The 15,522-nt window shown below is 38.9% G+C and overlaps 2 protein-coding genes across 3 annotated transcripts in view; one reads left to right on the plus strand and one right to left on the minus strand.

The window, feature by feature from the left end:
• Nucleotides 1-11,292, minus strand: TMEM183A (transmembrane protein 183A). The gene is made up of 8 exons (XM_081298467.1): nucleotides 11,075-11,292; nucleotides 10,797-10,886; nucleotides 9,804-9,971; nucleotides 7,786-7,945; nucleotides 6,540-6,720; nucleotides 4,053-4,133; nucleotides 1,882-2,037; nucleotides 1-405 (listed from the first exon to the last, which is right to left on the minus strand). Exons 1-8 carry the CDS (start codon nucleotides 11,181-11,183, stop codon nucleotides 220-222), a joined length of 1,131 nt encoding a protein of 376 aa, XP_081154593.1. The 5' UTR covers nucleotides 11,184-11,292; the 3' UTR covers nucleotides 1-219.
• Nucleotides 11,267-15,522, plus strand: part of LOC308651434 (alpha-1,3-mannosyl-glycoprotein 4-beta-N-acetylglucosaminyltransferase-like protein MGAT4E) — a 20,905-nt gene continuing 16,649 nt past the window's right edge. For both annotated transcript variants that reach the window (XM_081298465.1, XM_081298466.1), the window contains exons 1-2: nucleotides 11,267-11,379; nucleotides 13,744-13,883. The gene's annotated coding sequence lies outside the window, so the exon portion shown is untranslated. The remainder of the gene's footprint in view (nucleotides 11,380-13,743; nucleotides 13,884-15,522) is intronic.

Raw genomic sequence — 15,522 nt, forward strand, 5'->3', positions numbered from 1 at the left:
TTTCTCCTTTCAAATGCAAATTTTACATTAAAATATGTTTATAAACCATAGTTGTTTTCCTCTTGATTCAACCCTTCTCCCTCCAATAATAGGAGCCCCAGGAACCAAAAGAGCATATGCATTACTAATCAGATATACAACAGAACCATCCCCTTCAAACTGAAATCTGATTACTTATGGACTAGACTCAGGGCTGCCCCAAAGGATGGGAAGAAATAACTATGCTCTCAGGGAGAACGGATACTGCGGATGCCACCAGTCAAAGAGTCGGACGCTGTGCACTGGATCCAGGATGACTTGCACACCCTGTTCACTGCGCAGGTTCCGACCACCGTGGACAGGAGAATCTTGGAACACCAGTCTCACTCGATGATGCCGCATGTCTGTGCTCACATTAATAGTAAACTAGAAGAGAAAAACAAATTTAATACCCAATTCAAAAAAACTTGGTTTCCTCTGGCTCACCCTGAAATGAAACAGTCCAGAAATAATTTATACTGACTAGGTTGCAACATTAATCTCTAAGTTATAACACCAACACCTTTGTAAAAACATTTAAAAAAGTGTAACTTTAACTTTTTAAAATTTTTTTTTGTTTGTTTCTGGTATCAAGGGATTGAACCCAGAGGCACTTAACCACTAGGCCTCATCCCCAACCCTTTTTTATATTTTACTTTGAGACAGAGTCTTGCTAAGTTGCTTGGGCCCTCGCTAACTTGCTGAGGCTGGCTTTGAACTGGCGATCCTACCAAAGCTACTGGGATTACAGATGTGTAAGGTCTTCTCAGCTTCATATATTTAAACTAGGCTAAAAAAAAGTCTTCCAGATGGTTGAATAAATTAGTACACACACACACTCACACACACACACACACATCAAAGTCATTAAAGTCAGGTAAGAGATGACTTGAAGGGATTTAGATAACATTGAACAAATTAAGGAAGATGCATGAAACATAAACCTGATCCCCTTTTTTTGTAAAATGAAACTACAAAATCTCCAAATATGCATATGTAGTTCTATATAGAATTAATATGAAGGATATGGAATGTGAATACATAACTAGGTCATTAATATGGCTTAACCAAGAGGAAGGAGAAAAGTACCTACAACAAAAATAGCATATATGACATAATCTCAATTACTCAAAATTATCTGAGAAAGGATATATACATGAACATTAACAGATGCATTAGAAAAACAGTTTCCAGGTTAACTGTAGTTACAAGACAGTGGAAGTCTAAGTCACCTTTACTTTCTCAATATATTTATATATTATCTAAATTCTTTACATGAAGCATTATTTTTTACCATTCAAAAAATAATAAAGCTATTTTCATTTTGGAGGGGAAGTCTGCCTATCTATGAACATAAGCCCTAAACACAGAAAAGATAAACAGCCCAAACTTTCCAGTTGCCAATCCAATTAAAATATTTTAAAACATGGAAAAATTAAGACACAGGCACATACACTGTTTACTGATTCTTAGCCAAATGCTGACTAGCCAGAGCACTGCACAAAGGTAGAGCTGCTCACCCTGTACTTAATGTTCCATTTGAAACCACATGAATGCCTCACAGTCTTGACATACAATGTGCATGCACACGCTTCCTCATTATTTCTTTTAGTCATAATGATCATTGCACACACATAACAATGCAGAACATTCCCTGATCTAGAGAGAACAATAGGTAACAACATATTCTAATATATATTAATCCCCAACTATCTGTTAATATACAAGCCTAATTTCAAATTTTTATAAATTATTCTTCAGGTATTTTTTTCTCACTGGTTGAATATACAAATCTCTTTTAAACTCTAAATATAGCAAAAGTTTATAAAAGAGCTGTGGATGAAATCCTGAGTCTCCACTTACCAGGGTAAATATCATTCCCATGACAATTGGAATAAAGATGAAATTGAGGGTGGTGACCTGCAGTAAGCAGCAGTCCTGGTCTGGGTTAGTATGAACATCTTCATACTGAATGGGAGGCTGCAATCGTTCCATACATTTGCTCTTTAATCTAGGGGACTGAAGAGAACCAAAATTAATCTAATGACCTAGAGGAAATATTTATTTCTCTAAAAGTCCATCAATGAAAATCCAACAGCCGATACTTTTCTGTTATCTCCTCTTGTTATGTTTATTGCTTTCTATGCAAAGATCAAAGAAAATCTGCCTTCTGCAAAAAGGGAAAATATATTTGGATGAGCAAATGTAGCAACGGGTTTATGCTTCATTTAGATGGTACTCCTGCCACCAGACAAATAGAAACTTTAAGTCTCTACCAGAGACACTATAATGTCTGAAAGACTGCAAACTCCTTGTGACTTGTCGAACTTAAAATATCTGATGCACAAAGGGATGGAAGCAGAAGTGGCCTCCTAGAACAGGTGCCATTAAACCAAAGATTCCCAAGTCTCAGAACTCACAAGTATTCACTTTCCTGCAGTAATTGTGGTCTCCGCTTCTAGTTATCTCTCTCCACTGCCCCTCAGTCCCCTCCCAGAAAACTCCCATGGTTCACTTTAGCGACGTCTAACAGATTTCATAGATTTTAAGCATCTTATCTTTCTAAATGTGAACTATGGGAGCTAAATTCTTCCCCTGAACCATGTTTTTGAAAAAAACAGGAAAATATGATTTACTTTAAGAACTATCTATAACCCACCTGCCATCATTGAGGTATAACTAACTATATTTGTAATGTGTCTTACCAGTGAGCTACTAACTAGAGGAGAGATTTTTTAAATGCAGCTGCTGAGGATAAGAAAAGAATGACAAAACAGATCCACACAATAGCCAAGATCTTATAGTTTAAGCAAAATGCAGAGAAAAAAAATGAACAAATGTTCATGTTTTATAAAAAGCCTTCTGGCAAACTCTCTCCTCAGGGCTTCCCCAAAACTATCTTGAACATAAAACTATATTAATTTTTGTTGTTTACAAACGTTTGAACAAAAGAAAAAAGAAAACTTAAGCAAATAAGTTCAGTGCATGATTATAGTAAGTTTTTCTTTTTCACTTTTAAGTCTTCAAATATATAGAAAAGTACAGTATACTAAACTATATATACTCCACCATTGGATATTTTGCCATATTTACTTTCCCAACTCCCTCACATACATACTTTGGGAAGAATGGAGTACAAAGCCTTTTGGAAGTAACAGACACTCCAACCTTAACAATTCAGTATGAATAAAGACACTTATACATAATCACAATACCATTACCACACATAAGAAAAGTAATAGTTTTATATCATCTAATAGCCACAGCATATTCAAATTCTGCAACTGCCCCCAAAATGTCTTCTATAGTTCTTTGTTCTCTGGTCCAGAAGCCACTCAAGGTTTACTCTTTGCATTAGGTTGTCACCTTTATCTTTCAATATAAAATAGTTCCTCCTCCTTTTTCTTTTCAGGGTATTATTTAAGTTTTGGTGTATGTTATTTGATTGGTGGGGCGGGGGGGGGGCATTTCTGGGGATCAAACACAGGGTCTTGTGCATTTCAGGCAAGTACTCTACCACTGAGCCATATCCCCAGTCCTACTATTTGATTTGTAATAAGGTCATTTCATGCCTAGTGTTATAGCTGGAATGCCTGTGCCCCTCCAACGTTCATGTTGAAATTTAATCTCCACTGCAATAGTAGTAAGAGGTAGGATTTAGGCAGTGTTTAGGTTATGAGGGCTCCTCCCTCATAAATGGGATGAAGGCCCTTTCAAAAGAGGCTTTACACTGGGTTCAACCTCTTTGGTTTTCTACCCTCTGCTATATAAGGACAGGGTCCCTTTCCTTTAAAGGATGCAACAATAAGGCACCACCTTGAAAGCAGAGAAAACAGAGTTTTGCCAGGCACAGAACCTGCAAGCACCTTGATCCTGCACTTCCCAGTCTCCAGAACTGTGAGGAAGTTAATTTCATTCTTCAAAAATTACCTAGTCTGTGGCACTTTGTTTTGATAGTAAAAAGGGATTAAGATACTTAGTGAAATTCATCTGAAGATATTACCTGAATGACAAAGCAAAGAAAGATCACATACCTGTTTTTTGAACTTGAAGTTGAATTCCCACATTGGTTCCTGTCTGTTCCCAACAATCTTTCTGCACCAGAAAAGTAAGCACTATGGAAAAATAAAAATAAAACAAACTAAGGGGGGAAAACATCAAAATACACTGTAAGGTAACAAAAAATAATCAGGAAAAACCTCTCTGTTTGACAACTCTAAAGCCAACCACAGTCCTAATGCTGATATTTTACCTAGACACAGGTAGACCCCCAACCTGACACTGATGCAACATGAAGACAACCCCAGGGCTGTTCAATAAGGAGAAGAGGGACCAATATGTCAACCTCAGAGGCTATTTGAGATCAACCCCTATTGTTCTCTTCTTTAAAGACAGAAACATGGTGTCTAGAAACTGGGGCATTTTCTGATTCAGCAGGCCACCGCTCTACATTAAAATATAAGGGCAGTGAGTAGCCACCAGGCAAGATGATAACAAGGCCATGAGGCAGGCAAGGAGAGCCGGCCCTATAATAGGAGCAAGCTGCTCAGGATCTTCTGGGAGCAGAGAGCTGGTAGAAACCACAGAGCTGGGCTAAATTCAGTCTAGAGTGAACCCCTTGATGAAAGTCAAGCTACAGCTAGGGTTAAGCACAAGAAGTGAGGTACCTCCCAGGGGATAAGGGGTGGGTCGTCCGCCGTCCTGCCCTTCAGACATGCCCTGTACGTCCTGCTGTTCCATCAAAAATAATGGGCTTGGCTTTAAGGGGAAAACACTTCTGCTGCCATCACAACGGCTCCAGTGTCCCACACAAGCTATGCTACTGAAAGAGAGAGAGGGGGATCAAATACGAAAAGCTGGAGTCCAGGAACATGGGACAACTTCCTTTAGACATGCTGGCAACTCCCTGAATGCCATGCGATCGTGGACACACTAATGGCAAGGCCATGCATAGGACACCTGCCACTTCAGGTCCCACACCGTCTTCAGAAGATCTCTAATATGGCACAAAAGAAGCAGCCAGATGATCTGGGCATACTAACTAGATTAAGATCCTGGTTTTCATTTCACTTTGGCTTTTCATAGTCTACTTTTTAAAAATTAATATACAGTGCTAAGAATATGAAGACATAGGTATTTCAGAAGCTAAGCAGTAGCACTTGCATTGTGCACTGGAGCCGCTAAGATGTGTCAAGCATGAGGAGTTTGCCCAATGCTGTTCTTCTCCCAGTAACTAATTCACACCTAGCATGGTTAACCCTGGGATGATTCCCTACCTCCTCATAGTTAGTCTAATATTATCAAATGCTTCTGGGGGAAGGGGCACTGTAAATGTGAACTGATACACTGTCTACTCATGTTACAGGCAGAAGCAGCTGCTGGGTGAAATTCTACTCACACAGCATGCTATTCATGCCCTAAATCCATCAGCTAGTATGATATTAAATTGAGCTCAGCCAGTGGCCCTGTCTATCTCAGTTTCAAGCCTAGGGGGGAATATACTACCAATAGTATCCTTTTAATTCAAATGTTTCAGGTAGAATATTATCACCCTAGAGCTAAGCTAGGGGAGAAGAATCATTAAGTCCATGACAATAAAGTACAAGAGAATTGGAAGTGCTATAGAACATCAGACTTTGGATAGGAACAGAATAAAAATTAGCTATAACCTCAAAAGATGAAATTTAGACATGATATTAGTTGAGTAAGAAAAGGGTTGAGACATCAACTTGCCTGCATAATCAGATCTACTATACTAGTCTGGCTTGACAAAGGTGATTTCACTAGACATTTCTTCAGGGAGGAGAAAAGGAAAGAATGTACCAAAGACTAGTAGACCTATTTACTAATCAGAAGAATGCCACTAACATGAATACAATGTATGAATATAAAATACTGGGAGAATCTTGAGATAAAAATAGCCTAAAACATATATAATTTTAGAGCCCTAAAGTTTATGAATTGGAGGAACTGATGGTCTCTGAGACAACCTACCACAGAGCCCAAAAACAGCCTAGCACTGAGCACTTAGCAAATGCTAAAGAAATCTACATCAGAATCCTTTAAGAAGGTCGAGAATAATAAAGGGAATCCCAGATGTCAAGATTACATTAGAAAGAGAAAGTATGTGAATTATTCAGGTTATGTCCTTATATCATGATTTAAGCACCTTTTAAAAATTATAGCATACATCTACCTTTTGAGTTATGCTCTTCCTAGCCCAAACCATCAAAACCATCGTATCTAAAGTGGTCCAATGTACAATGCATGAAAATAAATTAAAATGGAATAAGGAATACACTAAAAGCACAAGAAAGCTATAGGTAAAGATAACAAGCCAGCCCAGCACAGCAGGAATATCCTAGAGAAATGAAATCTCTTTGAGTTCTATAAGTTTATATTAGTCCTCTAGCAGCCTGGGACCTATAGCCCTCCCCATCAGAGAAGCTGAAAATAAGCCACAGTAACAGGCCACCATACAAGAGTCTATTAATCAAACCCCAACACTAACTCTCACTTACTTTGGAATTCTTTAATGTGCTGGGAGTGCTTTCTGGAATGGCTGGATTCTTGGAGATTCGAGCAGCAAATGGTTCATACATATGGTACAGAGAACGGATCACACATGCCCGAAGACAGCGCAGCTTCTCCATTGACTCTGGTCGCAGGCGCAAAGGCAGAGAAGCATCCAGCGTGTAGTGCCTGAAACATGACACATTACTCCTACCAACATTTGACTGTCTCTCCTGCTCTACATCAGTCTCTTAGGACTCCTGGTCTCTACATGAACGCCACTGCACTATTCCATCAGCCAGTAGTTAGCTAGTCCCAGTGCTCATATACATACAAATCACCATCTCAACTTCGCAGTGACTTTTGATTCTTCAGCTTATAATCCTGTACTTTTTCACCCATTTTAAAAGTTTAAATCCTATTTCACTCTATAAAAGAACAAGTCTCTGAACTGACAAAAGAATAGTATACTTCAGCGGTTGTACACACATATAATCAGAGAGACCCAAAAGGCTGAGAGAGAAGATTCTAAGTTCAAAGCCATCCCCAGTAACTTAGGAAGAAAGTGACAGCATTTAGGTCAGTGGTAAAACACCCCTGGGTTCAATCCCTAGCACCGAGGGGCAGGGGAACCCTCTCCTATAGAAGAGCCATCAGGTTTCCCTGTCCAACGTCTCAACAGATTTTCTACTCCCTGCTTGCTACACTATCTCAACATCCATTCTAACCACAACCTTACAGACTATTTACAATCTCCACTACAATTCCACACCCTGCATCAAAAGCTAGCCCTTTTACTAATCATACAATCTATTCACTCCTCACCACTATGATTTTATATAGGGCAGCATTAAGTACAAAAACTACATGAAAATTTCGGGTGACTAGAAAAAATCTAAGAAGCAACTAATCCAGTGGAAAGATAAACAGGTAGCCATTTGTAGCTTTTGAATATTCTAGCTAACATAAACATCAGAGGAAAAGTCAAAGTCATTTCTTTCTGAGACCTGAAGCAAGACTTGCTAAACACAGATAAAAAAGTGAAGAAGGTAACTGTAAGCAAGACAATTACCTGAATAAATTCATAATGTTAAATTTAAACTAGAGAGGGGTCAAAGAGTCCAAAGTTGGGGTCATAACCAGACATGGAGGAGAGAAAGTGAAAAGAGATCACCATCCAGGGAGTAGCTCCAAATCACAAACAGCAATGGAATCAGCTACAGAGAAATTTGAGTGAGCTCTCTGTGGTCGCACCTTCGGTACAACCTGGTCCAAAAGGCAGCAGTGCAAGTGACAGTCCAGGCATTCTTACAAATCAAGGAAAAATTCACAATGTCCTCAGGACGGATGTAGGAGGCCAGCAATAGCCAAATATCCATGGGATACTCTTCTCCTCCAGCCTTGTCCAGGTCCTCTGAAAGAAAAAAAAAAAAAAAAAAACACAATAACCTTTGATTTTCTATTGCACATATAACTAAAGATACGCAATCATTTCAATTCTCTCAGGTCTTGCACAGTTAAGAAAAGGGTTTAAATAGGTTCAAGGAAGCCCCTCGGGGTTAACATTTCCTGCTACTTCTACTGCTGAAAACTTTTGCCTGAGTGAATAAGCCTCATTCTTCAAGCCATTTTAAAACAAATACTCACATATTATTTTGAAGTTTGTAAAGTGTTTTCACGTACATTATATCATTCAACTTTAATAAATTTTCAACAGAAATAAGGAAAATATTATTGTGCCTATTTTATTGATTTATTTTTTTATGTATTGGGGATTGAACCCATGGGCACTGTGCCACTGAGCTACATCCCAGTCCTTTTAGAGACAGGTTCTCACTAATGCCAAAACTAGCCCTGAATCTGTAATCCTCTTGCCTCAGCCTCCCTAATTACTGCGATTATAGGCATGTGCTGTCGTGACTGACTTATTGTGTCCATTTTAGTAATAAGAAAACAGAGCCTTGCCACCAAGGCAACATCAACAGAATCCAGGTTCTGTTGACTCCAAATTCCAGCTTTGCACTTTCAACCCTGACTTTGATTTTCCTTGCAATCCCCATCGACCAAATGTTTTCTTCAGTTCAGTCATGTAAAAAACAAAATTGATTTTAAATGGCATGAGGAAACTTCAAGTGCAGACTAAATTAAAAAAAAAAAAAACAGATGAGCGCAGTGTGTACTCAATAACATCCTATAAACATGTTTCTTTTTTTTCTGTTTTTTCCTTATTTCACTTTCAGTTTGGCCTATAATCCTGACCAGGGGCAGTTAGTCACTCGTTGATAAGATATTCCTACCTCCTCCTTCTGCTTCAGACTTTATTAGTGTTAATTCTATTGACCCTGAGTCCATTAAATATCTCAGGTTCAAGTAACAAACACACTCCACAAAGATATATGTATATGGACTAACACCAAGGACTAACCCTTAATTCAGCCATAATCGTAGAACTAAAAGCAGCTTTCTTCTTTCCTGGGTAAAAAGCCCCTCCACCACCTTCCCAAGGCTGCTTCCTGCTATAATAGCAAAGTAATATAAGTTCTTTAATATACTGATTATTTCAACAGATTTCACAAATATAAATATCTATTATGTGATTCTCAAGTAGAGGTGAAAGTTCTGGTAGATCTGAAACCAAAAATATACAAATCATTTCTTACTTCTCAGCTTCCCCTACACCTAGCTGATCATCAGAACCACTTTGGCCTTAACAACAGCTATTCTAAGCTCTACCCCAAGAGAATCTGATTCATTAAGTGTAGAGCACAGTGTGGGAATTTGGCTAATGATTTGGCACATTATATATCATTAGTTTCTGTTTCATTTAAAGGTCTTACCACCTTTAAGACATAACCATCATACACTTTTCTATTTTCCACAGTACCTATTAGTTATAAAGCACAGTACTTAGAAGTCCATGATAATATCTAACTTTATCTAACGCAAAACTGATTATGTAAAATCCACATATTTGGAAAACATTTTTGTCACACCTCAGCTTCCTTCACACATTCAGAAATCTAGAAATGCATGTTTTTAATGTTCTCAATAATGGCTACTATCAGTCTTCTTTCTTCTCAAATTTAGACAAAAGTTAAAAATCCAGATCTATTAACAGGTATTGTCCCACTATTAAGATCTTATTAAGAGCCAGGTTTTCTCCAAACTCAGTTTCCCGATGGATCACCACTTTGATCTCCTCTTGTGTTGAGAAAATGACCGCTTCAATTATCACCAAAGACAGGACTGCCCAAAGAAAGCAAACTCTGTACCTTTGTGCCTCTTGCTTTTCTTTTTTCTGGAGACAGTTCTCTCATGGATGTTTTCCTCCTGGGCATCCATCTCATCACTGCTGTCGATGATGTCACAGGACTCACCAACCCCAGAAAGAGCTTCCTCTGCAGGAAGCTGGGAGGCTTCCAAACCACAAAGAGATTTTACTAAAAGAAAAAAAATGGGGAAAATGAGATGGTACCCAGTACCATCCAAAAATACAGTTTGACAAAGATATCAGCATGGGGAGGGAGTAAGAAAGAAAGCTGAGAACTGATTGCAAAATGAAATCAAAATTTTAAAATTTTAACAACAAAAATACAATAAAGCAATAGGCAAACTGAGTTCAATGTTGCAGGATCCCCTCCTTAAAAGTGCTAACTTCAGCCCTGAAAAAAAAGAGAATGCACAATTCCTCCACTATGAACCCTGCAGGATAAAAGCAAAAGGTGAATTCTATTGTCATTTACACAATTCTGATAAGCAGTGTTGGAGAGGAACTGGATCCAATTTAACCCTTGTCTTGGATTAGACAGTATGTCTCATAAAACACAATTCAACCCATGAATAAAAAGCTTGAAAGCAAGAGAAACGGGGGGGGGGGGGGGGGGCGGGGTAATAACACCAAGGTTATTAAACAAGGAAGCAAACTGCAAAGTAAAATATATGTGAATTACAGCAAAGAGATTAATACCTAAGAAGAAAGCAGTGGAAACTAATGAAGAGTACCAAAGTTGTTGCTGTTGTCGTTTTTAATGCAAAGACAGACATACAATATTTTATCTACAAAAACTGCCATTCTTGGCACCCTGCCCGCAAAATAAGAACAAACAGGGAGGAGAGCAAACATGTTTGTGGAAAGATGCCCAAAGAACAGCAGGAAAAAGAAAAAGAAAAAAGAAAAAAGAAAAACAGAGAATCCCAGGAATTAAAACCATGAGTTCTGTCTTCAAGACCTGGGTATAAAATAAATGGACTAACCGAAAGCCTACCTTCCTGCTGAACAGCGTTGGCGACGGCTTTCTTGACCCGTCCAGACTTCACGACTGCCGGATCCGAGTTGGCATAATCCGCCACGGTCACTGAAACACAGTACCAACCCTCAAGGTAAAGGCCTTCCCGTCAATCTTTCCCACTAAGACCTGCTCACTGTAGGTTCCCGGCCCCAGTTCCCTCCCTCTTCCGGCAGGCAAGCGCTCGCCTCCATTCGGTCCAGTCCCCTCCCAGCCGACAGCCCCAGATCTTTCAGCACCCCCGCCTCCTCGCCCACCTCGACCAGAACAGGCGTCGTGGGCCCGGAACTTGAGTCGCTTTCCTCTCTTGGGCATGGCGACCGTATCGGGGCGAGACCGACCTAGTGGGCCGGGACCCCGGGCCATGCCTCGGGCGGGAGAGCAGGTGCCCGGAGCCGCGGGCCAGCTCCGGCTGGCTTCGCGGCCATCCCGCACCCGAGGCCGCTGCTCTCGCGATGGCTTAGGCTCGGGCTCCAAATCTCGTTGGCGGTCGTCGCCCCTCTATGGGAACCAATCACCGCCTGATCCAAGGCAACGTCATCATCGGGCGCCCTCAGATCTGGCAAGGTCTGGGTTCCAGAAGTATGGACTACTGTTATGTTGAGTGGTGTCGGTCTTAGCACTATTTCCTATGAAGTGTTTGGTGTATCAGACCCTAAACTGTCACCCACGTTGATTAGAAATATGAGTTTACATCTTGGTCTCCAGAATTCTTCCTGCTAACGCCTCTACCCACGCTCTAAGTCCACTTCAACACCCAGATGCCCATACATTGTCATTTTCCCGCTTTCTCTGCACTCATGCAACGTAGACTGAGCAACAGCTATTCCGACCTAGATTTGTAAGAGCCTTAACTACAATTCCATTATGAAGGCTATAAATTTCTGATTTTTTGAAATAGGAAGAAAGGTTCTTAAAAGCTTCTCAATCTGTCACCATCCCCAAGTAAAATTTCGAAGGATCAACGTGGAATGAATATCCTCTTTCCTTTGTATTGAGAGTAATCCTGACTCGTGTTCTCCTTTGTCCTTCTAACTTCCTCGCAGCTCCCAAGGGGTGACAACCTCTGGCTTTGGAAGCAGTACTCAAGGTCCAGACATCCTGTCTGCGGGATCCACCAGAGAGTGCCACCCTGATACACTTAGAAGGGGACCCTTTAATTAGCTTGTACTGACACAAAAGTTCATTAGGAGCAAACCAGGGGCATTTTACTAGCATTATATAACAGATTACCAGCAAGGGTCATGCTAATAGGCTTGAATCAACTAGGAATTTTACAGGAAGCTGAACATAATTTATGACAATTGTGAAACATTTTAATTTATCTAAATTCATAATATGAAATAAGTGTATAATACTTTAAAAGAAAATTGTTTCAAATAATTTTCCATGTATACATAATTCATGTTTGTAGTTAAGTTCAAAATGCAGCTGGTAAGCACTGAGCCTTCTCAATTCACTTTATCAGTAAAAAATTAATGAGACCTTCATGCATATGGATTTCTGCTCATGTGGCACTCTGTTGAAAACTCACATTCAAACTCTATGGGATCAAAGATGCAAGAGACATAGACCCTGTTAATATATTGTCACTATAAAAAAAAAACTTAAAGGTTTTAACTGAATGTGCTCTCAATTTTCAACAAGATAGTTACCATTTTTAAGGTACTAGAATGAAAGAAGTGCTAATTCTGAAAGCTATTTCATCTTTGAAAATTTGAAGACTGGAAAGATCTTAAGCAAGACCTCTTGGACTCAGTCCTGTGGCCACTTTAGTACAAAAGATCCATAGAACTTTTAGTCCTCCTTTCATTAAAAAGCAACAACTGAATTAATGGAATTGTTAATTTCCAGACTCAAAGATACAGGTTCTTTCTAGAAAGATGAGTTGTAAAAGTTACTAAAGTTGCTATTATATTTAAACGGAAGTTGTTTAACCCTGATAATTAGGAAGGAGACTAAACTTTCTCCTCAACAAAGGCATTTAAGGATAATTTATGAATACATATAATAGTGGAATGCTATCTTTATATATTATGTCTACCCTCCTTTTTTGCTATTAAATTGTCCTTTATTTTGTGCTAATAGTAAATGATGGTAGGGAATGTTTGAGTTTTAAAGTCCTTTCTTGTCAAAATTTAAAGGTGGTAAATCTATATTTTTGCTAGAAATCTATATTGGTTGAATTTTAGTAGCCTGGGAAATCCTAAAGCCTGACAATCATTGCTTTAGAGACATTGGAAAATTGTTCTCTCACATTTTTGATGAAATACATAACAGTGAAATTTCCTCTTGGAGGCAGTTTAGCAATATGAAGCAATATCTTAAAAGGAGAGGATGGCACAAATTATGAAGTCATACTTGCTTGAGTTCAAAAACCTGTCTCTACCACTTATTATCTATGTGGCCTTGGAAAAGTTACCCCATTTTCCTTGCCTATAAATTGGAGAAAATAACTCCTACTTCATGGGATTAATGAAGTAATTAAGTTAATAAATCCATAAAAGCATATAAAATAGCACATAATACATACTAAATAAACATCAGCTATTATTATTGGGTGATGGTGGTGGTGGTGATAAAAGTGTGGCTATTTAAAGACACTTTGGGTAACCAATTACTTTTTGCTGCTACTGCATAAAGAGATTACATGGAAGAGTCAAAGGCAAAACAGCCCATTTCAATTGATTAAAGTGTTAGAAGAGAAGCAGATATTTGTTGAGTACTGTTACAGTTTGGATCTGAGATGACCCTCAAAGTCTCATGTGTTCAGAGGTGGGCATTTGGGAAGTGATTGGATCACAAGGGCTTTGACTAATCAGTAGTTTAGTTCATTGATGATTGAAAAGACTACTGGGAGATGGAACTAAGATGGAGGAAATAAGTCAATGGGGGCATGTTCTAGAAGGGTTTATCTTCTTTGCAGACCTTCCTTCTCACCTACTTCCTGGCTGCCATGAGCTGAGCCAGCTTTCCTCTGCCATGCTCTTCTGCCATGATGTTCTGCCTCACCTCAAGCCCAGAGCAAGGAAGTCAGCCAACTATGGTCTGAAATCTTCTGAAACTGTGAGTCAAAATAAGCTTTTCCTGAAAAAATAAAATAAGTTTTCTTCCATTAAGTTGTTTATGTCAGGTATTTTGGTCACAGCAACACAATATTAACACAAGTGCTTAGCTTATAAATGGCAGGGTCAGAATTCAAACTGAAGACTGTCTTCAAAGTCTATATATAAAACAACTATAATGTATCACCTCTAAAATGAAGAAAATCATACTAAGCCTTTACCTTATTATTGCCACTAATAGCCTGAAAATATACTAATAGCTCAAGCAGATATATAATCAAATGGTTAAAATGGAGAAAATCTGTAAGATAGAAACAACCCAAAAGGGTACTTAAAAATGAATTTCTATGATGTGCCAAAGGTGGTTGAGGTCTGAGAAGAATTTGATTCAAAATAACAATTCAGTGCCACTAGCAAAATAATACTAAATCCGGGGGAAAATGTTGTGACTAACTTCCTATGCCTTATTTAAAATATAACATATGGTAAGAATAGTTAAATTGCAGTTGAGTGTGTTTCATAATAACAAAAGGAATAGCCTTCTGATAGGAAACTCAGGCTTCAGTGGCAGATCTCTAGGTTTGAATCACTGGTCTTCCTGTTAGCAGCTATTTGACCTTGAGCAAATTACTTAATCTCACAAAAATTCAGTTTCCCTGCCTATGAAATGGGCATGATAATGGTACCCAATTCATTAAGTTTTGAGGATTAAACAGTATAACATGAGGAAAGCTCTGGGCTCAGTATCTAGTATATAATAATACTCAACAAATATTAGCCACACATACAACTAGAAGTATATGCATTTAAGTCAGTAATTCTCAACCTTGATGCACAACAGACTTCCTGGTGAAATTTTTATCAGGGACCAGTGACCTGGTCCCAAAGTTTCTGGGTACGTACATTTTTAGAAGCCACTCCCCAAGTAACTTTAATATTTAGCCCATATGTTAGAAACCACTGGTTTAGGTCAAGGACCAGGGGCTGCAGGCCAAATCTGACTCCTAACTTGATTTTGTAAACAAGATTTTATTAGATAGATAAAGCAATCATGAAATTCATATGGAAAAATAAAAGACCCAGAATAGCAAAAACAATGCTAAGTGTGAATCAGGCGGTATAGCGATACCAGACTTCAAACTATACTACAGAGCAATAGTAACAAAAACAGCATGGTACTGGTACCAAAACAGGCAGGTGGACCAATGGTATAGGATAGAGGACACAGAAACCAATCCACAAAACTACAACTACTTTATATTTGATAAAGGGGCTAAAAGCATGCAATGGAGGAAGGATAGCATCTTCAACAAATGGTGCTGGGAAAACTGGAAATCCATTTGCATCAAAATGAAACTGAATCCCTTTCTCTCGCCATGCACAAAAGTCAACTCAAAATGGATCAAGGAGCTTGATACCAAATCAGAGACACGGCGTCTGATAGAAGAAAAAGTTGGCTATGATCTACATACTGTGGGGTCGGGCTCCAAATTCCTCAATAGGACACCCATAGCGCAAGAGTTAATAACTAGAATCAACAAATGGGACTTACTCAAACTAAAAAGTTTTTTCTCAGCAAAAGAAACAATAAGAGAGGTAAATAGGGAGCCTACATCCTGGGAACAAATCTTTACTCCTCA

Source organism: Spermophilus citellus (assembly GCF_964194105.1).
Source record: "Spermophilus citellus genome assembly, chromosome: 6".
In the NCBI taxonomy this organism is placed as follows: Eukaryota; Metazoa; Chordata; class Mammalia; order Rodentia; family Sciuridae; genus Spermophilus; species Spermophilus citellus.

Coding starts and splice junctions, on each gene's coding strand:
- TMEM183A (XM_081298467.1), bottom strand. CDS start 11,183: ATGGCCCGGGGTCCCGGCCCACTAGGTCGGTCTCGCCCCGATACGGTC. Junction 6,721..7,785: donor TGGACCAGGTTGTACCGAAG/GTGCGACCACAG, acceptor GTCATGTTTCAG/GCACTACACGCTGGATGCTT. Junction 4,134..6,539: donor GCACATTAAAGAATTCCAAA/GTAAGTGAGAGT, acceptor ATTTTTCCATAG/TGCTTACTTTTCTGGTGCAG.